Raw genomic sequence first — 27,536 nt, 5'->3', positions numbered from 1 at the left:
ACTCAAACCCTTCCAACAGCCTGGCTGACCACTAACCAGCAGTGGTGCCTGCACAACAGACAGGTTTAGACTGCAATTACTGGAGCTCTTCTCATGTTTTAGCATTAAGAGTAGCAATTGTATAATTCATCTCCCAATGCTGGTGAGCAAGAGAAGCAAGCCTGTGATTCCAAGATAACAACAAACATGCTCAAGCAGCAGGAGAGCTGCGTGCAGTCCCTCCTCTTGTGAGAAAAGCCTCTTGCATGGCCATGTTTCTTAGCTGAACAATCAGTATGGTTTCATTTTACTGCATGCTAATAGAAACCCAATGCTTTAGAATAGAAGAATTTAAAGAGTTATTCTACAACATAATATAAAAAAGAAAGATTTGGACCCACATAGGCTGGAAGACCAAAAAAATAAGAAGCAGGGAACCTCTGAAAAAACAAGTTGGCACCAGTCCCTGGGCAGAAATGGCACACAACATCAAGATCTCCATGGATATTAAAGTAACAGAAGATGTAAGAACAAAATAGATATTCAGGAATTCAGATACATTTTAGTAGAGACAAAATGCTGATGCTTGGCAGTTCTGCAAGAGCAAAACCAAAAAGAAAGAGCTCCAGGAAGAAACTGAGTAAACACTTGTTTTCAAGATTACCCCCCAAGATTACAGGGATCATTGATTGCTAACTTGATTTAAAAGCAGTTGTTTGAGGTGTTCTTTGCAGAGAATAGAAAGCAGACAAGCAAGATGGAAGACAGAGGAAACAGAACAAAGCAAGCATACATTATATCCCACTAAACAGCTAAATTATCAAGAACAACTGAAAATACATTTACATGTATTAAAAAAATGTAACTGATCTGAAAAGTGTTTTTCTTTACAAGTGTCAAAAATTATATCTCTTTGCCCTGTAACAAATTATATGGGAAGAGAGTTAATGAGAATCAGGCAACACTGAATTAGAAAACTTCTCTCTGAAATGTTGAGAATACATAAAATACCAGATAAAACAGCAACATAAAGTGACAGGGATTTTAGCTAAACTCATGCTTGAGATGGTAACAACCAAACAGCAAATGCAGCTGCAGTTAGGGAAGCAAAGTGCTGACAGCAACGAATAACGTGGCAATGATGAAACTGCAGTTACTGTAGTAAGACTTTAAAGGGTGTATATGAAAAAAATTCCTCTCCAGAGCACAGTTCGAAGACTTTTTATGTACGTCAGGAGCAAAGAGATTCAAATGCCTGGATGTATAAGCAGGTAGAACTGTTAACACTGACAGAAGGGGGAGAAAAAGGTGGATGTTTACACGCTGCAGGTGGAAGGAAGCGGGATGAGACACTGATCTCTCCACACCGCTTCTTTCGTCCCCACGGTTCCTGACTGGAAGAAATAGCCGTAGGCCTCGCTACTACGCTGCACACCTTCCCCCGAATCACGAAAATGGCTTAAGGACTAATGCAGATCACGCACTGACAATAACATTTCTTTTTACCATTTTCGGCGTTTCCACCCTCCCTTGCTTCCACGGGGTCAGCCTGGAGCCGCTGCCCGTCCTGGGGGAGGGCATCCGGGGACGAAACCGCCAATAGACGGGGAGCGCCCACCTCCTCCCCCCGCCGGTTCCGCTCCGCCGAGCCACCCGCAGACGAGCGGCGGGGGCGGACCGAGAAGCCTAGGGGGGGGGGCGGGCTACGGAAGTGCTGAACCCGGTAGCGCTGGGCGGGAAAGGCCGCTGGGGGCCAGCGCAGGCTGGCGGCGGGGCGGAGGATGCTGAAGTTGGCCGCGGGGCTGTTGGTAGCGGCCGCCGTGGCTCTGGTGCTGGATTGGTACGCACCGTCCCAGGGGCTGTATCCGCAGGGACCGCGCCGCCGCCGGGCTCCTCAGCTCGGTCCCGGCGCGGAGGCCGCCGGGCTGCTTTGGGTGGTGCAGGTGAGTGCGGGGGGGCCCGGGTGGAGGCGTGGTTCTACCGGCGATGGTTCGGTCGAAGGTTCGGCTTTAGGTTCGGTTTCTCGGGGCTGTGTTGCGGCGGAGGCCCAAGGCGGGACAGGTGCTGTCAGGATGCTCCCAGCTGCTGAACCCCCGCAGTGGGTGAGGAGCCGCGGCAGAGTCCCCCGGGCGACCTGCAGGTGCTGGGCTACCCGAAAGACGAGGTGTGCGTGGTAGGAGTGGGTAATTAAAATTCAAGTGATTAATACTGGTACGGTATTATTTAATACCCCAGTGAGAAATGCAGGCTCTGCCCGCCCCTTTTCCCTTCCGAAAGTTGTGTGTCTGAGAAGGCAGTTACACAGTGGGGTTTCTTTAAGCAACAGAAAGTGCTGGCCTGGTACGAGGTTGTTGCATGTGAGGCTAAATGCACACAAACACAGCTTTGTTTCCAGGTTGAACATAAGACCCGCAGTACCCTGGCATGGTCTTGGAAGGAAGGTGGTGTCTGGGTGTTTCTGTGGCCTCTCTCCTGACTCTTCCCAACAGAGCATTCCTGAAGTACTCAGTTTATAACTAACCGAAAAGCTGTTGATACATTTGCAGGTAAAAAACAGCTGAGGTGTCACGGGGGTTGTTGTGCAGTGCCTTATGACAAACAGTCTGCTTTTACTATCAAACATTTATTCTCAAATTCATGGAAGCTTTGCCTATATGTATGACCTGTAGGCAGTGCTCTTGGTAATAAGAGAACCTGTTATTACTCCTCTCCAATCCCTGTTTCAAAGTCAAGTTTTCCCAGTAATTTTTCCTGAGGTGACTTTAAGCTTATCTTTATGACAGATTTTGAGGTAAGAGATCTGGTTGAATTACTGTAGATAAAGTCCTTGTCCTGAGCTGCTATCTTGGAGAGGGTCAACGACAGCAACATGTAGCAGCCTCGGAGCTATGCTGAGCAAGCATCATGCACAGCTCCTTCTTTCTCCTGCCGTTTGCTTCCTGGTTGTGTTACTTCACATGGAGTTCTCCCATGGATAGGTCACGGCACAGCTAATTTGAGACTTGGCTTTACTGTCAAGTGGTTATATTCTCTTTGAGACATGCCCTTTAACAGCTGCTTTATCACCGACCTAACTTGGAAATTAACCAAGCATTAAATCCAATGTTGTGCTTGATGATGTTGTGGGAAACAGGCTTCAGGGTCCCTGGTGACTCCAGAGGTCTAGCATCAGTCACCAGATAGAGTTGAACACAATCTGTTCTGCACCCAACGATTCCTGCCTTGTTTTTCCTCCCATCCACAGGACCATCTCTTCTTAAACTGAAGTCAGATGCAATCTTTGTACTGAAGACTTGTGTTAATGGCTTTTTCACCTTTCTTACAGTAGAACTTCCTTTCTTACCCAGTGCCTAAGAGGCACCTAGTTCAACATTTGTCCCACTTTAAGAGTTGATTTTCCTCCTGTTTCTGTAAGATGGATGCGTTCTGTTGTTGAAGGCCTTGTACTTTTCCCTTGTACTCCTGCCTTTCCTGAACCACATCTTGTAGATAAGGAACATGGATGGTGATTTCCCCTCACCCTTAAGTCACCGTCAACCTGTTTGATGACAGTTGCTGCCTGTGATGCAGTGAGAAAGGTCAAATACCCACATCAGAAGACAGGATATAGAGGAAAAACTGCAGCAACAGGATTACCTACACTGCATTGCAAGCTTGTCCACTGACTTACATTTTATTGGACCAATTTTTGAAGTTAATTTAAAAAAAAAATGGGGGGAGATATTCACATTATTTAATGGTTTTTAGTGATGACAGAAACTGAGTGCCAGGATGCTGTAACTCTTAGAACTTACAAAATCCTTAGAACTTACAAAAGCCTTTTGTAAATCTTGAACTCATATAGTAGCAGAGGAAAAAATTGGGAAGATCTTTGTAGAAAGTCAGGCTTCCCAACCACTGTCTACTAAAAGGCTGGAAATTTGTGTTCTCTAGTTACTGGTATAGCAGGAGTAAGGTTTCCTGCAGGGCTATTTGCTCAAGAATCTGGAGAAAACAACAACAGAAGTTTAGGGTTTTTTCTCTGTGATTGCTGAGATGGATAAATTGCAAATCCACAGGCTGAGGAGAAGCAAAATCAGATGTTGTTTCCTTGTTGATTAAATGAGGTTTGATGAATTGCAGTTTTATGTGCTCTTTGATTCACACTAACTTGAATGTGTCCAATGTCTGAATGTCTGTATGTCTGCAGGTATTTCCCTTTTTTTAGCATCCAATTCTAATCTCTAGGCAAAAGTTCCATATAAGCATATGGGGAATTTTCTGTAGCAGAATTAAAAAAGTCAAATGACTGAATAAGCTATGGCAGTTTGTTTCCAAAGTGTTTTATATGGATTGTTCAAAAAGGAAAGAGGATTACAAGACCCAGGTTTATTAAATTTAGTGTAAAAGTTAATGTTCTTCTTTCTCAGTGATATCATCGTGCTCATGGTTTTTTGAGCATCAAATACCTTTTTACTAAACTGAGGATGATAGCTTATTAATTGACTGGAATTAAGTGGAACTGGAAGCATTCACTTCAAGATGTTTTTCGACAGACCTGGGAAGTCACAGTATTTTAAAAAAATAAATAAAAAATTCCTGTTCATGTTCTTCCCATCCTGCCCCATGTGGCTTTTTTGATGTGAGGAGTTTGACTCTTTAGTTCACAAATGAACATCATCTTTTACAGTTATGTACAAGCAGTATCATCATTTCTTGGGCTTTCACAGGGCACATGTAATGGGATCTAAACACACTCATTAGCTCCATTAAAATGGATGGGTGGAATGTCAGAAAGCCTTCCACACAGCTACTGGAAATGTCAAACCAAGTGTATAGTTAGTTATCATTATGTTTCTGGTCCTAGATAACTTTAACCTATTCTTGCTTTGTAGCACTATTCAGTATTCTCTCTTGTGGCAAGATCACTGTGTTGCCCCAGAAGCTCACAGAATTGGACAGTCAGCTGGCCACTTGGAGCCATTACAACTTACTGTAGATGGCTAAGTATTTCCTCATGTTATTGTATGTCCCTAGTTTAAAGACATTTTCTTGATGCAAATGTGGGTTTAGGGGTTGAAGGTGCAATACTATATGCTTGCTCTGCTTTTGTTCTCCCATACTCACCTACTTCTGTTTCTGCCTATGTCCCTTGTACTGCTGCGAATCACTATGACTGCTCTTGTGTTGCATTCTTATGTACTGGGCTTGGCAGAACAACCTGGGCAGCTGTAACCCTCTGCTTGGGACACTGTTTCATTTTTCTCTTTTGCAGGTGTCGGATATTCATATCAGTAGATTTTGGGATCCCAAACGAACTTCAGACTTTGAAAAATTCTGTTCCGAAACAGTGGATGTAATTCAGCCAGCACTTGTTCTAGCAACAGGTAAGCAATTCAGAAGTGTGGATTTCCTGTTGAATGTGCTGACAAAGGAAGAGCAGATAAGTAAAATTCTAGGATCTCAAGAGAGGACCTTAAAACTGTAAGATACCTTAAGAAATGAAAATGGAATTTCAGCTGAAGATGTAATGCTAAAAGCAGTGATAATAACTTCTCAGCTCAAGGGAATCAATTTTTGTTCAATGTCTTGAGGCTGATGTTGATTTTAGTGTTTTATACATTTTAGTGTATTATACATTACAAAGGTATAGTTATGCAATATAGCTACTGTTTTCCTAGTACTTGTCCCTGTACCTTGGTCCTTGCTATCAGCTGCCTTCCTTCTTGTCCTCCTGGTGGCGTTTCTGCAGCATTCTTCAAATTGAAGTTACAGAAGCAAACAATGTCTCTGATTAGTCATTAAAAGCTAGTTCCTCTGTCAGAACAAACCCTGCTCGTTTGTACAAAGTTCATCTGTGAACTAACATAAGATTTCTCTACTGGTTTCTGCTTGAGCAGGTGAAATAAGCCTTGCTTCATTTTGTGGCTTGCTGCTGCTTTTGCCATTGAAACAGATTGCATTTTGGCAAGCAAATAAAAAAGACTGAGCCATTACTATATGCAAGGCTTTAGAAACTTAATGATAGACCTGGACTTCTGTTTCTACAGAGAGTTACTTACCTGCTGCTTGCTTTTTGGGTTTAGAGTTAAGACATTGTTAGCACTCATCTTTTCAGTAGCATTGCAGAGAGGCATCACTGTCTGAACAGAAGCAGTTTTGGTTCAAACTTTGAACTTGAGCTTCTGTGACTAGAATCTTCAGGTGTAAGGAATACATAACTTTCTGCAGTGATGTGGTTGATGGATACTTGAACAAGATGCTGCATCTGCATTAGGAGGCATTTACCCTCACAGCAAGACTGCACAGAGGGGACCTGCAGGGCCTTATATGAGGAAGCTTGGATTGAATGCTTGCCTAGGTCCAGTATTTGTGTAAGCTGTGTAGGCCTCTAGTTAAATCTCATCTTTGTACACTTTTCAGGTGACCTGACAGATGCTAAGACAAAAGATAAACTGGGATCTGAACAGATAGAAGTAGAATGGCAAACTTACCAGTCAATCCTGAAGAGATCAAGGGTCATGGAAAAAACCAAGTGGATAGATATCAAAGGGAATCATGGTAAGAAGGAAATGAAACATCTCTTTCTTTCCTGTGATTACAGAGCTGATGTAGGCAGGTTAGCTATGGAGGTAAAGTGTTAGTACTCACCAGCATGTTAAAGGTGGTTATGAGCCAGTACAAGGGCTTTCCATCCACACGTCTGCTCTACCAAGGGCACACTTGTTTACTGGCAATTACTGGAGTTTTAGTTCCAGGGAAGGAAGAATCTTCATTTATTCTTTTTTGCCTGGCAGGTGGTAAAATGTAGCATCAGATGTTAGTTTCCAGGTCATTAGTTTATATACTCCATCTTTTAATGGGAGGGCAAACTGTAACCTTACCCCACTGAAGAAATGGTTTCAATTTACATAGACCACCCTATTAAATGAAAGGAAATATGCTTTATTTTGAATAAAATTAACTCATGGAAATTTGTACACAGCATAGCTGTTTCTACATTCTAAGCAGTCAAACACAAGCTACAACATTGTAGATTATATTAGGCAGCTGTTTCAGAAAGAGCAAAACTAGAAAGCCTAACACTGGGGGAAAAATTAATGCATGCTTTGTCTTATACAGTCTGCATATGACATTTTATCCCCATTTTCGTATGAGGCTCTTGTTACCAGCCTTAATGGAGAGGTGGAGCCCTACTGCAGTAGAGACCTCCCCAAGTTAGGGTTTTATAGGTGCTGTTCTTTGATGCTACTGCTACTTTATTTTCCTTGAGTCAGTTAGGTCTGTCTTATAGAGAATGCACCCATCAAAAATGGTTCTGAAAATCTCTATAGCCAATGTGGAAACACAAATTTAGCTTTTAGCCACTAAATGACAATTTACATTGTCACAACAACTCTTATCTTGGAATTGAAATTGAAATGAGAAAACTATTCCCACTTTTAGGTCAACTGCATCAAGTATATAATGTCTTTCCTGTGCAGCTGGGCAGTCTGATGTTTGTCAATTATGCACTTAAAAACAATAAAAATACAGATGTCAATGATCAGTATGATCTAAAAGTTTCTTCATGTCCTTTTTCTCTCCCTTACAGATTCATTCAACATTCCTCACCTGGATAATGTCCGAAATTATTACAGGTACATTTGTTTAACATACAGATGCTGTTATAGTCAAGGTTAAATTTGCCAAACACATTTCTGTTCTCAGTTACATACATGCTTTTGCACAGACATTTCTATAAACCAGTCATATTTACTGTCCCCTCCCTTTTCCATCACCAGTTAGTAGAGTAGAATAGATTGAGGAAATAGAGAGTTCTTTGCATGGATTTCTCTCCCTCTGTGTTTTGTAATTGAATATAGTGTAAATTTGTCTAAGAAATGTTTCATGGATTATGTGTTCATTTTCCTGTGAGGAAACCAGTGTTTCCAAAGAATGCTTTTCCTCCTTAGAAGAGATGAAGAAAAGAAAAGCAGGTGAAAACTTCCCCTTTTAAATGTTCTTTCTGAATGCCCAAAAGGGCTTTTCATGTCATATGAGTCCAAATTTTATCTGAGCCCTTTCTTGACATCTGAATTATTTTAGAAAATTGAAAGTAGAGAAGCAAGATGGGCACTCATGATGATGGAAAAATGTTCCTGAGAAACACACCTGAGATTTAAACCTCAAGACAGATGGAGCTAGACCTAATGCAAGATGTTTTGTACTTGTACTGTACTGGTTATTTTTGCCACTGCTGCAAGTTTCCCTAACAACAAAATTTCCATTTTATTTTGACAGGAAATACTCTGCCTGGAGTAAAGATGGCTCTTTCCACTACCTTCACACCACCTCTTTTGGGAACTACTCATTCATCTGTGTGGATGCCACACTCAGCCCAGGCCCCAAGAGACCATATAATTTCCTTGGGATTTTAAACACGGTATTTTATAAGTCTTGGCATTCCATTTTGCTGGCTGTTTTACTTCTATTGATGTTTGTTTGTTTTATAAAGAATTGTCTGAAGGATTTGTGCTCATCTAAGAGTCTACATCTTTAGGCATATGGGACTGTTAGAAAAAATATGTCACTTAACATACAGAGTGTTTGTTTTTTCTCTCTTAAGAATTAATCAGGTACAAAAATCTCAAAATTAGATGTTTTAAGAACACTATCAGTAGTTTCTTAACATTTAGCTAGACCAGAGTGATAATTTATGTGCTGTAAACTTTCTTTTATCAAAGAACAAAACCCAAATGTCCTGATTTCACTCATTTTTGCTTTGCTAGATGCTGCTCTCATTGAAATTACAGATGAGAGAGTTGAACTTACCAGTGGAATAATATGAATGATAATGCTATAGAGAAATGTGTCATTTAAAAGTGAAATCTGATCTTCTGAGACCATAAAAATCATGTAGTATTGTTTTGAAACTATCCCTTTAATCCCAGTGTTTAAGTCTCATGTCAGCTTAGGTAACATCTTGCTTCTCTTTGGTTTTTATTAATTTCTTTTTCCCTCCTCAGTTTGTTGATACAGAATTCTTGAAAACCTCTTATGAAGTGTTGGCAGAGAGTTATTGTTTCATGGTAAACAGATGCCATATCTTGCCTGTGATAAAGGCCTCAATGAAAACTAAAATCTTCTCCCTCTAATCTTGTCTAAAGGAGGCTCAACGTTTCATTAAGTGTTTGTAAAACACTTGATGGTACTTGGATGAAAGGTGGTGTAGTAGTGCCAAGTACTGTTCTCTTTGTTTACTCTAACCCATGCAGTAGATGTGCAGCCAAACTCTCAGCAGCTAAGAAAAGCTTCTGTCCTCGGACACAGTAAGTTAAGCATCTGCTTGCTAATTATCCAGCAGCAGGAGTCCAGAGAGCACCATTTGCAGGTTTTCACCAAAAATTGAAGATACTGAAGAGATCTTACTGGTGTTGGGAGTCTCTCTGGATAGTAAATGGTTGATTTAATAGTGGAAGTCAAAGAAATAAATGAGAGAAATTTTACTTGCTATGGAACATTGTCAAGATTCAGCATTAAATTCATCATTTAACCATCAGTTAAATGATGGTGCACACTTTCCTGTTATGTCCATAAAAGACCATCCAGTGATTCAAGCAAGATTAGGGAGGGTAATTGTAGGTGAAGATGTTTTTAAAGTCAACTCAAGCATGTTGTCTTTGACTCTATAAATAAGCAGTAGAATAAATAAGCATTTACCAAAATTTCTCTTTATGTTGCACTTTTCCTGTGTTCAGTTGCAAGGAAGGTGTTGAGTTTCTTCTTTCCACATTCTTTTTCCAACATCAGATTTTAGGGAGACTTCTGGTGGTACCATTTTTTCATGCACAGGTCTGTGAAACAACTGAATATGTTCCCTGTTGGGGGAAAAAAAAAACCATTAATTGCATTCTACACTGGCTTTTTTCTGCTGTCCTTTCCATATTCTTTCCAAATAGCTTGAATATTGAATAGTTTTTTTTTTTCCTTTCAAAAACACCTGCCCATTTCAGAATCAAATGGAAGAGCTATCTTTGATGACAGCAGAAAGTCTTCACAGCAATCATACTATCTGGTTTGGCCACTATCCCACCTCAACAATCATCTCCCCAGCTCCAGGAATACGAACACTAATGAAGTAAGAGCTTTTTTTGTTTGTTTGTTTGCTGCTTTTTTTTTTTTTTTTTGGGGGGGGGGGGATGCTTTTTTTTATGCTGCTTTTTAATGCTTTTTTTATGCTTTTGGTGCTTTTTTTTAATGCTACTTTTTATGCTTTTTTATGCTTTTGATGCTTTTTTCTGATGCTTTTTTTGATACTTTTTTGATACTTTTTTGATTTTTTTGATGCTTTTTTTGGATGCTTTTTTGATACCTTTTTGATGCTTTTTTTGGATGCTTTTTTTTTTTTGCCTTTTTTTCTGCCTTTTTTTTTTGGTTGCTGCTTTTTTTTTTTATTGCTTTCTTGTTTTTTTTTTTTAATTTGAGTCTGAAGTCCATTTCTTGCCTCTCTTCACATCCTTGTCTTATAGTTTGCAGGTCTTCTGCAGTTCCATTTCCTTCCCAGCCCCAATAATCACAATTTTTATGCTTTATTACCAGTTCTGCCACAGCCTATTTATGTGGACACCTCCACACCCTGGGTGGGCTGATGCCAGCCTTGTACACTCAGCACTCTGGTGGCACTTTGGAGCTTGAACTGGGAGACTGGAAGCACAACAGGAGGTGAGTAAACTCTGTGTGAACAAATTATTATATGGAGCCTACCTGGGTGTTCAGGGATTCCCTTTTATGCTGTTTGGAGAATTTGAAAGCAGTATTAGATCTGCCTGACTGGTTATTACTGTTGATGCATTTGAAAAGTGTCTCTGTGTGTAAGTTTGGGGGTTTTTTCCCTATGCCAACAGTGTGATAATACATTCAGTAATTTTTTTATTCATTCTTGGTATTTAGAAATAAAAGGGCTCCTGAATGTCCATTTGGCATGTATTTGAAATAGAAAATCCTCATAAAGTTCAACATTACTACTTCAAAATACCCGTGTGCTGCACCAGCTGTTAGAGTTTTAGAGACAAAAATAGTCTAGCTCAGAGATGTTACTTTGGCAGCATATCAGAAAGTGTTTGATGCTACATGGTTTGCTTAGTAGTAGATCAGCTTTTATTCTGCTGTAATCCTAAGACACTTGTATGCATACAGGAAGAGGGCACGCTGGGGTCTTTGTCCCAGACTAGAGTACCTGCCCAGACACAGTAGTAATGAACTTGATTATTTTTTTTTAATATAAAGTTCATCTGTCTGTTTCATATCCAAAATTCAGCAGGCACTTGGAACTTTTGGTCGTGCTTCAGTGTTTTATAATCAAATGAACTTGATGAGACTTAACCACCTGGCTGATATAGGATCAACTACAGAGAGAATAAATGAAAAAGCAAATCAAACTAGTTCTGTTTAGGGATTTGGGAAGGATGGGAATCAGCTGTGCATGCAGTAGTTGGTATCCACAACATCTTTTCCCTTTCATCCCAGGTACCGGATCCTGGCGTTTGATCACGACCTCCTCAGCTTTGCAGATCTTACCTTTAATGAGTGGCCTGTAGTTCTCATCACCAACCCCAAATCCCTCCTTTACAGCAGTGCTGCTCATGAACCACTGGTCAGAATTCTTTATTCCACTCACATCAGGTACCCTGTAATCTCGATTCACAACATGAATCTACATTTTGATAGTTGTGCCCTTTCTTGATTATAATGTACATCTATATTTATATGTATATACACAAAACCTTTTTTTTTCAATTGTGTATGTCCACTGTCCTCAGAATCCACTTTTCTCTGCACAATTGTTCCTGAGAGCCACCTGTATCATATCTGTCATAAAAAGAGTAGTAATTCATGTTTGGTTTATTTATGCAGTTACTTTCCCTACAGTCAGTTTAACTTTTTCTATCTAACCAAAGCTGGCAGTTATCTCTAAGTGTAATCTGTGCTATAAATTGCACATGTTCTTGTTGCCTCCACTGATTTCAAGATTTTGTTGATGTGTACTATATTAAGTGTTTGTTTGCTTTGCATTTCTTAGCTTCTTGTGTTTTCAGTTTTACATCCCTTACACATTAAAACTTCTTAAACTTCTGCCAGTTTTCATATGTGTCATACATATGTGTTTTTAAATCTCTCCATCTTTCCTTTTCTAGGTTTTCATTTGTATTTCAAATTTCTGTGCCCTTTTCAACACCTTCTATTTGCTGTTAGACCAATATGAATGCAATACATGGGTATATTGCATACATGTAATTACAATTCAAGGAAGTTCATCAGTTTTCAGCTAGGAAGCAGTGTCCAACTGAGTCTACCTACTTTTCAGTTTCCTCTTTAGAACCTTATCTGAACATTTTTGTTATTATAGTAAATCTATGAACGGGTAGAATCATTCATTGTAATTATATGACAATCCTCAGTTTGCCTGAAAAATGCTCTGAAATGAAAGAAATTTTATGTGCAATATATTGAGTATCTCAGTTTCACTACCAAGTGATAATAGAGTTGTTGCTATCTTAGATCTGTGAAAACAGTCTTGCAGTCCACTCCATTTCTCATAAATTTAGGTACAAAGACTGAGAGGTTATATTTTGACTTGCAAATTGAAATTAAATTAAATTAAAAAACAAACCAAACAACAACAAGAACACCAAACAAATGAATAAAATTTTAAAAAGTAACCCTACACCCAAACCAAAGGGCTTTGGAGAGAGAGTGGTAATTTTTAATGAAGACATCCACAAGTATTTCATTATATGTCTGTATGTGTGCATCACACTTGGGTAAGGAAGTGTTTTTGACAGCAAGAGTTCTAAGATTATTTCTGCCAGGACCTGAGGATCTCTGCCCCTTTTTGTCCATTCCACAGCCCAGTTTCCTGTCCTATTCTTTTGAACAATACCATACAGTGCTTCTCTTTCTGACTCTCCTAAACTCATTACTATGGGGTAGCATAATCTTTAGAGGCTTCTCTTCAGGAAGCAATGGCAAATCTGCAAGTCCTGTTTATTTTGTTGTTTATTTATTCCTTAGAATTCTGGCCTTCTCTCCTTCTGGCATCACCTCTGTTGAAGTCTATATAGATGGAGTTCACCTGGGGAGTGCACATCAGGCATCTGGCCCTCTCTATGTGCTGAGGTGGAGCCCCCAGAACTACAGTGAAGGGTTCCATCACATAAATGTGACTGCCCAGGTAAGGTACCTGTTGGAATTCTTAGTATTGAATTTTTGTGTTGTCACATCTGCCCTGTCACCTTTCTGCATCACAAAACTAGGGATAAAATACATTATAACTTATTTCACAGAATTGGCACAGTTGGAATGGAGCTTTAAGATCACCATGTGCAACAGTCACACCACCTGCCCCCAACCCCACCCCAAAAAAAAAAAAAAAAAGTCACCATCCCACTACAGCATGTCCTGAAGTGCCTCATCTACATTCTGTTTGAGTATCTCCAAGGATGGTGACCTCCCTGGGCAGCCTGTTCCAGTGCCTAACTACTCTAATTCTTCCTAATATCTACTCTAAACCTCCTCTGGAGCAATTTCAGGCTATTTCCTCTGTTCCTATAATTATTTACTTTGGAGATGAGGCAATCCCACACCTCATTACAACGTCTTGGTTGTAGAGAGCAATAAGGTCTCCCTTTAGTTACAACCTGAAAGGAGGTTGTAACCGGGTGGACGTTGGTCTCTTTTGCCAGATGACTTTCAACAAGACAAGAGGGCAGGGTCTCAAGTTGTGCCAGGGGAGGTTTAGGTTAGATATTAGAAAGAATTTCTTTCTGGAGAGGGTGATCAGACATTGGAATGGGCTGCCCAGGGAAGTAGTGGATTCTCTGTGTCTGGAGATATTTCAAAAGAGACTGGATGTGGCACTCAGTGCCATGGTCTAGCAACCACAACGGTGGTAAAAGGGTTGGACTTGATGATCTCTGAGGTCCCTTCCAACCCAGCCAATTCTATGATTCTATGAAACTAAACAATCCCAATTCCCTCAGCCTCTCTTCTTGGGATTTGTTTTCCAGGCCCTTCACCAGCTTGGTTGCCCTCCTCTGAACTCCCTCTAGCACCTCAATGTCTTTCTTGTAGTGAGGGGCCCAGAACCAAACACTCAAGGTGGGACCCCACCAGTGCCAAGTACAGGTGCACGACCATTTCCTGTCTCCTGCTGGAGACTGTTCCTGATACAGATTTCCTTTTGTCTCATTACAATAACCAAAGGATTTATTAAATGAAAAAACCACTGAGCACTAAGACATGCATAAAGCATCTGGAAAAAGGAAAGGATTCTTATTATTCATGAGAAGTATAATGCATGACAGAAGAGCAAATAATTGGTAAAAAATAAGTTATGTTGAGTAGCTGGCTTTTAGCTTTCAAGTTTGTCTTAAATAATAACAGGGCTTGGTCAAGGTAAACAGGAAATAGCATCATGTTAGTTCAGAAGGAACTGGAAGATAATTCTGTCTTTGATTATCAGTTTGATGTTCTTTTAATGATCTCTTACAGGCTGACAGTGAATATGATTTCTGTTTCCCAGAACATCAGAACTAGTTGGTATTAAATTAGTGGGTGAAAAAATATTTTTCAGTGAATGCTTCTGTTTGTGGTACTATATTCTATCTTCATTGAACTCGATCAAACTGTTCTAACATTCTGCACATTTACACAATAGTAATGGGGAAGTCAGCTTTGTCCTGCTTGGTGAAACCCAGTGAGGAGGCAGTGTTTCTGGGAGGACAAGAGCTTTTTTGCTAATGGGCTTTCCATGCTACCAGTGCTCTCACTTGTTACTGATTTCTGTGGTGCTTTAGTTGGGGAAGCTGCATTTTATAAGTGGCTTCTTGGTTTTGGTTTTTTTTTTTTTTTTAAAGTTATGATGAAATCATATGCACAAAACTGAGTAACATTTGAAGAGGGTTATACAGACCTGCAGAGCAATAGTTTGCTTGCAAATACATGCTTATCAGATAACTGAATGGGAGTTAAAAAACATTTATTTCCTTTCCCCTCCAGTCATAAATCATGGTTACATTTACTAACTGGAATTATTTGGGGAAAGAGAGGAGGAAGCAGCATTACCTTGAGTTGGGTACCTGGAGAAAATATGAATACTCATGGGCTGTACATTGCTTCTGGGATTGTCCAAATATTGTATCAGCTGTTTCACACTAAACATACTGAATCCTTTACTATAAATAAAACATTTCCTTTGCACTGAAAGATAAGGTGTCAGTGTCACCACATGTAGAAATATTGAAGTGTTGAATAAATGGAGGGCTGTTATTATCAGTTTCTAGCAAATATGCCAGAAAAGAAGCCTTGCAAAGCCTCAGAACAGCTTGAGATGGGCTGTTATCTAGAACCAAGCTTTCAGAAAAAAAAGTGGTGGTGGTAGCCAATAAATACTGTTTCCCAAAACTTACTGAACATCTGACAGGATCTCCTTCACCTCTAGCACTCACAGATTATGATCTTACAATCAACACTTTACTTGAAACTACAAAATTGACAGTAAGTAATTGTTTGTAGGTAGAAGTATTTAATACAGCAATATGCCAGAGATTCATCTGTTAACTTAAATCTTCCAGAAAAGCTGCAATGACAAATGGCAACTTTAACCAGGTATTTTGTGCATTACTAATATCTAATTTCTCTCTTACTTTATATCAATCTAGGATGCCTCAGGAAGAACTAGCACACAGAGTCATATATTTGCTTTGGAAGAAAATCTCTCTCTTAGGTTTGGCTTTTGGGCATCTGTTGTTCTTCTCACTGACTTCTATCTTCTAGTAAGTACATACAGCAAAACATTAATCATTCTGTACTGGTTTCCCCAGAGACTGCAGGAGGCAATTTCATAATTCCTGCATAATTCATACACACATTTTGTGCAAGCAAGAAATGGAAAATAAGCTACCAGAGGGAGTAGAAAAAGGAAACATTAAATCATTGAAAACATCCCTCTGATCTGTTGCATTGTGTGTACTGGCAAAGATGCTGGGAAAAAAGGCTCACATCAGCTGAACAGCTAGCTCTAGCAAAGAGGAAGACAAATTCCCATTGGCTTCAACAAGTTCCAAGTCACACTCACAAGTGTTACAGCTCAGCACATGTAAATAGGGCATGGCATAACAGTTAGGTGCACTTAGAGAAGGAGATAGGAGAGTCCATATGACTGTATTGTAATTGGACTCAAAGTTATTATATTTGTTAATCAATAACTGATATTCTCCACAATGACTTGAGCTGCAGTTCTGTTCAGTACAGTGCTCAGAAAATGTTCTACATAGGAAATGTATTCACACTTTTTGAGTGGATGTGTTTTACAAGCCCTGATCTTGAAAGATTGAGGTCTGTCACTTTCAGCCATTCAGCTGAATACAAGTCACTAAGATGCAAGTCCAATAATTTAAGTACTCATTAGTTTCTTTTTACTTTTCCTTTCAATGACACCATCAAGCCTTGAATATGTGTTTCAGTGGGAAATCTCTGTATCATTCTGGCAGTGTCCATAAGCCATGCTCCAAGGCAGCTTCTACTCCAGGACTGCCTTAGAGTTGAAACTCTCTTTTCAGGCTCGTGTGCTCTTTGGGCTGATGGTGCTGATTCAGATTGCCTTGATCATTGTTTTCAGATACCTCCAAAAGCCAGCACTCAGAGGTATGAACCAGTGTTTGTAGCTTTTAAAGGCTCTAATTTTCCTTTAAGTTTTTTATTATTTGTCTTTATGCTAACAGTATAAAAGTAATCATGCTGTCAGTCACCATATGCATTTTGCATCAAGTACTGTTGGGTTTGATTGAGTTCTCAGAAGCTGCTGTTTTGCTTTTAAGGGTAACCCAGAATGCCTCCAGTAGATCAAAAAAAGTAAATTAAACCCAAAAAACTTCATCAGGCATCTTTGCTTAAATGAAAATTAAATTATTTAGAATCTATGAAAGTTATATTTTAATTTTCTCAATGAATTCAGTGCAAGCAGTGTTTTATTTTGTATTCTGTATGTATACTTGTTTCACTACAGTTAGCACAGAATTCTCCCTCACCTGAGTGGAGAAACAAACTTCCTTCTACAAAAAAAATATAATCTTTGCAAAGAACATGAACAGGTTTGGGTCTTTCTCAAAATAAGATCAGTTCTGTCATAATTTGGTATTTTGTTTGTGACAAATCTGGTAAATGAAAATCAAGACTGTTAAACTGACATGAATAGGAGGAAGAGAGGTGGCACCCAGAAAAATCTCATTACAAGGTGTGTTTCAGACTATTTTAAAGGATAAACACCAGGAGTTTGTCCCTTGTTTTACACTCCTAAACACAGAGCATCCTGAGGCCACAGCAACTGCTTACATCTAAAAAGAATAGATTTTCACTTGCCTTTATGAAACTGAGTAGCTGAAAATGAGAAGAGCTCCCATTCTGTGATCAGCTAGGTCCATACAGACAGTGACAAATGTTTGACAAATGTCTTAACACTGTTGATTTCCAGAGGTCAAGCTTGCCCTCTGGAAGCTCATGCTTTGTGAGAAGGGCAGCCATGTCACAGGTGAAATCCCAAAAGCTGACTTCTATAGGAAAGCTCTCTCAGTCTCAGTCTGTGAATTGCCTCCTACTTCACTTAGAAAAGGAATACTGCTTTTTTTTTTTTTTTTCTGACATCAAACACTTGTCAGAAGGCTGCCACTAACTCCTAGCCTTTACTTTATTTGAGCTGCTCTCAGATCTAACCAAGCAGATTCAACCAAAGAAAATTCAGTTAATATAGTCCACGCTCACCTGCCCTTTTGGGTCTGCTGTTGGCGTTTTGAATCTCTGAACTCTTCAGTTAATAGGAACTTTTTCCATGTTTTTCATTCTAGCTAACTTCATTTTATGGGTAGGCTGAATACAATAAGTGTACTCATTTAAAATGGCAGCTTTTTCTGCTGTTTTAACATAGATGGTTATTAGCACCTTACTTTGAGTTGTCACAGTAGCAGTAGAAATGCATCCCCTTGCATTTGTTCTCTAGACATACCAAATATTAATTTTGCATTTAATAGAATGAGTAAATAATGTGCAGATTTGTTTCAGAAATACCAATATATGTGTGTGTGTGTGTTGCAACCTGAATTAAGTGTAATTTTCTTAAATGTTGTCTCTGTTTAGAAAAGCCAGGATTACTTACTCTGACCTCGTATTCCCTTCATGTCTCCAGTAAAACAGACACCTTTTATTACTCTGTTCTGGTTCTGAACTTATACACCATACTGGGTAAGTAACCTGGAGTAATGGAGAACAGAAATTAATATTTTTAAATTACATGTTAACTGGTGATGAAAAATGAGACTTCTGACATTTGGGAGAATGGGAAAATGTAGATTCACAAAATCTATGTGAAACTTGAAAAGTTAATTTCCAAAGAGACTAAACATTTGGTTGCAAGAGCCAAACTTAGAAGCCCTAGAATTAATTCAACATTTGCTTTACTAAATTAGTCTGGAAGTGAATACTTTAATATTTAGTTTGGTTTTCACTTTCTCTTTGAGTAAGAGCTGGTACTATCTTTGTGTAAAATGAGTGTATGGAATGTACGTTTCACATGATGTCACCAAGACAGCTCTGATGATAACAATTATAACTTATTTCCCCTCTGAATAATACATCACTAAAATAGCTACTTTCTTGGCAGTCAGTGTAGCAGGAATAACACAGTGCAGTCTGCCCACGTTGAGTTCTGAGAGGAGCCAAGCTGGAATTCTTTGACCGTGTCTTCCATATGTCTTACTGCAATTCTGGGAAGAGGGCAGCATTTGAAAGGAGCTATCAATCCTTTTCTCTTGTAAGGAAAATGTTGTATGTGGTATTGGAAATTGTCACAGAGATTAAACCAATTTAGAAGCATTTTCATTGCATGCCACAGCTCATTGGTGTACCATGGGCTTTTCACATTGGAACCTTCATCAGATTGCTGTTTGAAGATGAAAACAGAAGGCTTGTTACTACAGATGAGCAATAGAGAAGTCATTTTCCCCAGTTAACCACTTTTTACTCTGGAGTACAAAGGGCCATGTGAAAAAGGGCTGTGTCTATATTGTATTTTCTGATGGTGCTTTATGTTTGGTTTCCTTTCTTTCAGGACCATGGTTTGTAGGTGAACTGATAGATGGCCAGCTGGGGGCCTGTTTTTCCTTTGGAGTGTTCACTGGTGGTTCCTTCTTACAGGGTGGTCTGACATTTTTCATTGGGATTTTACAGGTACATATTCATAAAAATTAAGGTTGAAAAATTGCTTTCTTTGGTACTCTTCCCTGAATTATTTTTTTTAATAGTTTCAAAAAGAGAGAAATCTTGGAAGGATAGAGAAGAATAGTGGCCATGCCTAACTGCAACAGCTTTCCTATCTTTCTGCAAGTTTAAAGGGCAGAAAGGAAGGAGGTTGTGCATTAATTTATGACACTTCTTCTCCTCTGTTTGATGTTGCTTTGGACTCCCTGGGTGCCTGGGTTAGAGACCATCTCTACAGATTTACCACTCTTAAGTTTTTTTTTGTCCTCAGCTCAGGCAGAGGTTGCAGTGATTAAGCAATAGGAACTGAAGGGCCATGGCAGCTCTTGGACACTGACTAACCCTTCAGGACTGTGGCTCTCCCTTTTCCAAATACACAGGAGTCCAGTTTTCCCAGCAGTCTGACCTGGCTGCCCTCTGGTTTTCCCAGCTGCCCTTAGTCTGGAAGAGAAGGGTGTATTTCCTCGGTGTTTCAGCCAGACCAATAGTGCTGCCTCCTGCATGGTCCCTGCCTTATGCCAGTGCAAACACTTGTCTGAGAGCTAAACAGGCATAAGCACCTTCCTTCTTTACTGTGCTAGTATTTTGCCAAGTCCAGTTCCCTGCATCAGCTCCAAGAAAGGTTAAATACATGCCAGTGCCTCCCATTGCAGGATCTTGGAAGTGTATCCTGAGACTCCAGCTCTGGGCACTGCGCTCAGCTGTTAGAATAGGACTGTTTTACGTTCTCTTACCTTTATATGTCCTTGTGTATGTTACCCAGAACCCTTGGCTTGCTCATCACCTTACTTTTTATTCTGCTCTTCTTGTCAGATGTTGTTTTTCAACCTGCCACTAATGGCCTATCTGTGCTGGTGCCTGCTGCTGCGGTGCCAGGGTCACACCTTCCGCTCTCACCTCCGCCGGGGCCGTCGCCTGAAAGCTGTGCCCATCTACCTGACCATGACTCTCCTCCTGGCCTGGCATGTCTACTCCTGCTACTTGCTGCAGAGATCCTATGGGACCTTGGCTTTCTTCTTCTCCCCCATGAGGACGTGGCTGGTGGTGCTGACCCCGTTGCTGATTCACAAAACCTGGACGCTGAAATCATCTCAGCTCAGATCTTACATAGTAGAAATGAAAAACTGCCAAAGCTCCTGAAGTACAATGTCAGTATTCAACATCCTGACTTAAAAACTGCCAAGGCACAACCTACTGGTTTGTGATGCTGGAATTCCCTACAGGCCAACGCTTTAAGTGGCAAGATCTTAAGTTGTGCCTGCATTGCTACAGACCTGTATCAAAAAGGAAATGTAAAAACTATGTATTATACTTGTAATAAACTGAATAATATATGTTATATATATTTCTTTTAAATAGTAATGCAAGGCAGTAGCAGGAAAAGTTGTGTGAGTTGTGACCAGGTGGATGATCAGCTGAGCCTGATGGTAGAGCTATGAGGAAGTAGAAAGGTTAAGGAGCATCAGGGAGTCTGAGAGAGGGAGACTGGAGCAATGCTCTGCCCTGCAGGAGACAAAAGCGCCTTGGGACCATTGGTGAGGAAAGCTGGCACACAGGTATTTTTTTTCCTCTCTACTTGGTCAGAGGCACTGGAGGAAACAGACAGACCCTGGCTCTGTGGCTGGTGTTACCACCACAATTTGGGGTTTTTTGATGAGGGGATGGCTGACACAGCAGGCTTGCTGGCATCAGATGGGATCCACCTTTCTTAAAGAGGCAGGGGAGTACTTGTGCAGGGCTCACTGACAGAACTTTAAACTAGATGGGAAGGAGGGGGATCACATCAGGCTTCCCTGTGACAAGCTGTGGGATGACATGCCAAGGTCAAAGGGATGGGTTGCTTGTAAGGGCACTCATCCTGCTGCTCAGAGATGTGCTGGACACACTGCAGCACACTCAAAGCCTTATGGAGATGAGCAAGGGGCTCCTGAAATAATAGGAGTGGACATGGAAGCACTGGGGAAATACCTCCAGGGACTTCAGTCACTCCAGACAGTAAATCAGCTTCATCAGGGGCCCAACTTAAATGCCTTTATGCCAGTGCACATACTATGGGGAATAAACAAGAGAAGTTACAGACATGTATGTGCCTGCAGAGCTGTGACCTTGCTGGCATCATGGAGACATAGTGGGGATGACTACTCTGACTAGTGTTGGGATGGAAAGATACAGGCTCTGTAGGAAGGACATGCAGGGGAGAAGAGGAGGGGTTGTTGCCCTCTGTGTTGCTGGAATGCACAGAGCCCCACCCAGAGATGGATGAGGAACCAACTTGCTTTTGGTTCAGGATTAAAGAGAGGGCAGGGACATGATAGTTGGGGTCTGCTGAAGGTCACCTTACCAGGAATACAGAGCAGATGAGGCCCTTACAGACAGGGGTAGCCTCATGTTCACAAGCCCTTGCCCTGGTGGAGTTCAACCCCTCAGGTGTTGGAGGAACAGCCTAGCAGGGCACAGACAACCAAGGAGGTTCCTGGAAAGCACTGGTGATAACTTCCAAGTGACAGAGAAGCCAATGAGGAGTAACTGGCTGGTGAACATATCCTCTCCTTTGTTTACCACTGCCAAGGCTGCCAATACTCCCACTTTGCCAGTGAAAGGACAGTGCCTGATCAGTGCTGCTGGGCTTCCAGGCTGTAGTCATGAATTTAGCTTTAAAGCAAAGAATGGAGACAATGTCCTCAGGACTGAAGAGCCTGATGGAATCCTGTGGTCTGATGTCTGTGAACAAGGGAGCCAGGGTGGTATTTCTGGGTCTCAGTCCAATGCACAAGAGTGACCTAGGAGAACTCACTAATTTAAGTTTTTCTAAGCCTAAAAAGCATAGAACAATAATAATCTGGAGCCAAGAGACCTGAGGTGCCTTTATCTTTAAGGGGGACACTGGCCAGCTTCAGAAAACTGCTGAGTGCAACATTTAAAATAATTCAGGTAATTTTTCAGTAACTTATTTATGGCTTGTCAAGAAAATGGATATGTAACTTTATGGCACCTTAGAAGAAAACAGCAGTGACTGTAGTAGAAAATACAGGAAAATAAATTTAACTGGAATTAATTGCAATTAAGACTCCTTGTTAATTAAAGTTTACATTTTTACTATTTTTAAATCCTTGTTCCTCAATGACTACTGATATAATAGGAAAAAGACAGTAACAGCTCTTATTTGCATAATTTAAATATACTTAAGAAAATACAGAATGTCATTCCTTGCTAAGTAAAAATATGCTTTTAGAAAATCAAAGAGGCAGGGCACAAAACTGTGAAAACACTACTGAAAAATTACTAATAAAACTTAACATTTGGCAATAGCTTTTGTGTGACATGGGAATATTTCTGTTTCACATCTATACCCTGTGAGAAAACTGTTCTGAAATCAGACTTTATTATTGTGGTAGCAGTTGACTGCAGTGTAAACAAATCTCAATGTAATAAAATGTCTCTGCCCTTCAAAATCCTAGTCTGTCAAGTATTTAATTCTTGGCTTCATGGGATGTTTGGTAGATGGATGGAATTCTGCTAAGAATCTCTCAATACTACTCTTAGTGTGGCAAGCTGTTTCATTTGTAGCTGTGCCATCCCTGGTTCTGAGGACACAAATAAGAAACAGATGCTCTCAAACGTGTTTGATGTGTGAATTACACGTGTAGGGGGGATTGATACATATGAGTGAAAGGGACCTTTCTACTGACCTGCTATGGCAGTGATGAAGAGCACACTGTAGAAATGTACAACCTGACTCTGCAGAGGAAGCACTTCTGAGTTCGTGTTCTCCAGTCACAGATTTTCTCTGTAAAAAGTTTTCCAGTATTGTAAAACCTTAGCAGGAAAATACCAACTTTTGTAGTTGAGCTGTACACTTTAACACCAAAAGATTTTATTAAGTCTTTATCTTCTTACGTTTTTTAAATTCTTTGTATCACATCAGGCTGAAAGGTCTTCAAAGCACAGACTAGGAGGTAGCCTCTAACTTAGCTGATCGGTCCTTACCACCCAGGCAAGTGGCTGCCCAAGTTAACTAGGAGTAACAAAAAGCATAGTTAATTTTTTTCCTGAAAACTAAAGCAAAAATTAATTTGTTTTGTGAAATAAAGCTCATCTCCCAGAACAGATCACCAGTCACTTAAATGAACCAGTGATAACTGGACAAACCTCTGACATGACAAATGTGCAAGCCACCCTATAATGAAAACTGCATTTGCTCCTCTGTTCTCCTGTGGAGCCCAGAAGAATTAGTCATAGAGGACTGAAGTAAGAAGCTCCAGTGGGAACAGACCCTATGTTGTCCTGATAAATTGCCTGGGTTTGGTCCTCTTTCAAAGTTAAGCTTTTCTACATGCTGGAATTTTTCTGCATTTTTTGCACTCCTGGAGCAGGTCCAAAGGAGGGCAACTGGGCTGGTGAAGGGACTCGAGCACAGATCCTATGAGGAGAGGCTGAGGGAGCTGGGGGTGTTCAGCCTGGAGAAGAGGAGGCTCAGGGGAGACCTCATCACTCTCTCCAACTCCCTGAAAGGAGGTTGGAGCCAGGGGGGGGTTGGGCTCTTTTCCCAGTCGACTTTCAACAAGACAAGAGGGCAGGGTCTCAAGTTGTGCCAGGGGAGGTTTAGGTTAGATATTAGAAAGAATTTCTTTCTGGAGAGGGTGGTCAGACATTGGAATGGGCTGCCCAGGGAAGTAGTGGATTCTCCATCCCTGGATATATTTAAAAAGAGCCTGGATGTGGCACTCACTCAGTGCCATGGGCTGGGAACCACGGGGGGAGTGGATCAAGGGTTGGACTCGATAATCTCTGAGGTCCCTTCCAACCCAGCCAATTCTATGATTCTATGATTCTGTAAAGCAGCATTTCTACTGAGAAAGTAACAAATATGGTGCTGTATTTTAGAATTTACATCAATTGGCATCAATTCCTCGCAGCATTACATGGTTTCTGACGTTTTTCCAGTTTATGAATAAAAAGATTTATTTATTAACTTCTTTTACCTGAACAGGACCAGATGGCTTTAGCATTCATTACTTCTGGCATATCTTTAAGATAGTACTGCGTGGCTGTTTCAGGGTATCCAAGAGAGTACAGAGGTGTTTTGAAGTGAAGAGTACCCTTCCCAAGCTGTTTGCTGAGAAGACAAATCAGATCTACACAAAGTGAGCAAAGCAAGTGGCACATCATGGAACAAGACTGCCAAAGTATTTTTCATGCTAGTGGCAGAGATCAGTATTATCTGTGACAAATCCATCTTTCATTGTATAAATGCTCTGTTACACGACTGCAGGGTTTGTTGGCTTGGATTGTTGCTTCTTTTAATTTGCATAGAGGAGCTCATTTAAAATACTTAATTCCTGTTTGAAACTACTCTAAAAGAACACCTGAAATAATTATTTAGGAAGAAAAATTCTGGCCTCAACACCTCTACAGCATACCAAAAAAAAAAAAAACAACAAAAAAACGTAACAAAAACAAACAAAAAACCCCCACCAACAACCCCACAAAAAAACCCAACCTGAAACATTTCCAAAAGTTTAAGGAACCTCTTTCTGATCTGTCTGAAGCAAAGATGGGGGAGGCAGCAGCCTGCAGGGCACCGAAGGCTCAGAAGGAGACCCAAGGACACAGAAGGGGCTGTTCCAGCTTGGAATGCTCATTGCTGCCCATAGTTTTCCAGTGGTGGTGTTAGTGTGGAAAGAGAGAGGTTGGTACTACTCTGGGGGAGTGGGACACAAAGGCAGCACCATCCCAGCAGGAAAGCACCAGCAGACGGTGTCCTGTGCTGCTCCAGTCACACCCAGAACCTGGAGAAAGTCCAACTATGCTGGCTCCTGGCCAAACATCACCCTATCAGAGCTTGGTCCTTGATCCTTAACCTTCCCTTCCCACATTCCCAAGCCTGTGGAAGGAAAGGAAAGCAAGTAGTGGTGGATGGGGTGAGGAAGAGTCCTTCTGCCAGAGAAATGGGGTCTGCAGGGAGGTGTCAGAGATCCAGAGTAACCAGTCCAAGAGGAGAGTGGAGCAGAGAGTAGACCCATAGCCCATAAAAACTTTACTACTTTCTCTCACCATTTGTCCTGTCTTGTATAAAAATCAACTGCACTTCCCTGTTTTTGCACATACACTGCTTTTCTCCTTCATCCTTTCAGTCTTTTCAGTACTGCTGCTGACCTCTTCAGGCCATCCTCTTACTCTTACAGAGTGCTGTGACAAAACCAAATTTTGCTATTTAAGGTACTTTACTGGTTGCAAAATTCCTTGTTCCTGCAGCTAAAAAATCTGGACTAATTTCTGCTTGTCGTGATCCGCTTATTATTTTATATCTTGATTATGAGGATACATCAGCCACTACCCAGAGACCACGCTTGAATTACAAAATAACCAGACTGTTGGATTTAAAACTAGTTACAAGGGCTTACTTCTAAAAACAGGGAAAGCCGGTTTACTGGCAAAAAGACCTTTGCATAAAGTCATCACCTTAACGCGAGGGTCGTTAAAAGAGGGAAGAACAAAAGAGAGAAGTTCTCACCATCCGTGCGACCTGGCCTCGGGCTGGGGCTGCTCCTGGCTCTGCTGTCTTTTCGTAGCTGGAAACCGAGGTGCCGAGAGGGGGGAGAAGACGAAGAAGCCTGATTTTCCTTTTTTTCCCTAGAGTTTTTATACCCCCAAAAGAAAGAGGGCTCCCTTCATTGAATAAGGCCCTGATTCATACAATCTCCAGGCTTCCTGGGATGACTCATTCTTATCTTTTGTTTCCTGGTGTCCTGCTGGTTTTGGGCGACCTGATAAATAATCTTATCTTCTAGGTGTCTGTCAGGCATACATTGAGGTAAACATATGGTAATTACAAGCAGGATGAAGGAAAAAAAACTGATTCAAGAGACATATTTTATATTTTCAATTCCACACTGCTTCTTTCTGTACTTTGCCCAAAGAGTTTGCAGTTGTGTCTCGCAAAACACTTTCTCAGGTTGGAGCTTCTTGCAGCTGCTGTTACCCTTTCCTACTGCCCATGGTCTTCTTTTATCACCTGGCAGTCTGCTTATGGATTGATTGCATCAACACAATTCCCACTGTGAAGAGAACCCAGAAAATGACAGGCAGTGCAGTAATACAGGAGAGCTACGTTACAACAAGAGGACTAAGCAATCCTGCACCTGCTTCTTCCACAATCAATGCATTTAAATACAAAATAAGGGGGTGAAGCTGTTTGAAAGGCTCTGCCTTTGCTCTCCCCACTTTTGCAACAACAGCTACTATGAATTACAGCAAGACACATCTTGACTGGCAAGCTCTGTTCATGACATTGCTGACATTTTCCATATCCTGACAGAAAACAACCATCCTAGCACTAAACCACCAGGAGATCCATCTATGAAGAAGAGTGGAGGGGGGGAAGAAACATGATGACCTAAAATAAATGAAGGAAAGGGGGGAAGAGGGTGCAGGGTAAGAAAGCATAAGGGAAGAAAAATTAAATACAGGACAGCCAAAACCAAGTGTTCAAGGTACACAAGGAGAAGGGATAGCAGTGGTAGTGCATAAAACTACTAAGTACAAACAAGCAGAAGATTGGCTCAAAGATAAAAAGTCTCTCTGCCCAGTGCTGTTTATTACCTTTTGAAACAAGAACTGCTTATTTATAAAGATTGTATTGCTAAACTTCTACTTAGTGTTGTCACACAACTTGTACTCCAAACTCATACTTGCTTAAGGTCTTAGAAACTTCCTCTTTGTAAGGTGAAGCTTCATGGGATAAATGCAGGTGCTTCTGCAGCCAGTGACCATCCATCTTCCAACTCCAAAGCACCTTGGATTTCTGTTGCCAGCTGTCACTCTTTGCTCAACAAGATCTCTCCTCTAGTGCAAAATACATGATTGCTGAAGAGTCACACTATTAAAATAATCAAGAAAGTATGACAGGGTGAAAAAAAGATGTATTAATTAATCTTTTTTTTACAACTGTGGGCACATGGTTTAAAGCTTTTTCTCCCTTTGATTTTTATTTATTCTTCAGAGGTAACATGTGCCAGGCTGAAGTAAAGAAACACTTCTGAGAGAATCCTGGGGTAACAGGATGAGGCTTACTTTGACTCTCCCCATTTTTATTTTATTTTTTCTCTAAATCTATTTGACTAATGCTGATGTAATAATGATCTGTACTGCCCTCTTGACTAATGCTGATAGAGCCTATATTGCCCTGGATAGCTTACCTAACTACAGGAATGCTGCTGCAATCTGCATGATCTCACTCTGGATCACCCCTCACATCATCAGCTCTTAATAGGCTTACAACTTGTGTG

The 27,536-nt window shown here is 40.7% G+C and overlaps 1 protein-coding gene across 5 annotated transcripts; it reads left to right on the top strand.

The window, feature by feature from the left end:
• The first annotated feature begins 1,661 nt into the window (after window positions 1–1,661).
• On the top strand, window positions 1,662–22,247 carry TMEM62 (transmembrane protein 62). Of its 5 annotated transcripts, XM_030452071.1 has the most exons (15): window positions 1,814–1,922; window positions 4,854–4,953; window positions 5,234–5,345; window positions 6,382–6,519; window positions 7,553–7,598; window positions 8,242–8,383; window positions 9,954–10,078; window positions 10,540–10,662; window positions 11,467–11,622; window positions 13,012–13,171; window positions 15,660–15,773; window positions 16,560–16,644; window positions 18,130–18,234; window positions 19,100–19,218; window positions 20,062–21,118. In XM_030452071.1, the coding sequence occupies exons 4-15, from the start codon at window positions 6,480–6,482 to the stop codon at window positions 20,386–20,388; spliced, it is 1,542 nt and encodes a 513-aa protein (XP_030307931.1). In that variant the 5' UTR covers window positions 1,814–1,922; window positions 4,854–4,953; window positions 5,234–5,345; window positions 6,382–6,479; the 3' UTR covers window positions 20,389–21,118. The 5 variants fall into 5 exon arrangements, with proteins under 5 accessions (XP_030307929.1, XP_030307930.1, XP_030307931.1 ...); XM_030452069.1 differs by lacking the exon at window positions 4,854–4,953 and having other exon boundaries at window positions 1,662–1,922; window positions 20,062–22,247; XM_030452072.1 differs by lacking the exons at window positions 1,814–1,922; window positions 4,854–4,953 and adding an exon at window positions 2,123–2,143.
• Window positions 22,248–27,536: the final 5,289 nt, after the last annotated feature.

The sequence above is a fragment of the Calypte anna genome, chromosome 5A (genome assembly GCF_003957555.1).
Source record: "Calypte anna isolate BGI_N300 chromosome 5A, bCalAnn1_v1.p, whole genome shotgun sequence".
Classification (NCBI taxonomy): Eukaryota; Metazoa; Chordata; class Aves; order Apodiformes; family Trochilidae; genus Calypte; species Calypte anna.
This window is presented reverse-complemented; position numbering and strand designations above follow the sequence as displayed.

Excerpts from the sequence above, each read along its gene's own strand:
- TMEM62 (XM_030452069.1), top strand. The coding sequence starts at position 1,761 with ATGCTGAAGTTGGCCGCGGGGCTGTTGGTAGCGGCCGCCGTGGCTCTG. Across the intron at positions 6,520-7,552 it reads AGATATCAAAGGGAATCATG|ATTCATTCAACATTCCTCAC; the intron begins GTAAGAAGGAAA and ends TCTCCCTTACAG. Across the intron at positions 13,172-15,659 it reads ACATAAATGTGACTGCCCAG|GATGCCTCAGGAAGAACTAG; the intron begins GTAAGGTACCTG and ends ATATCAATCTAG.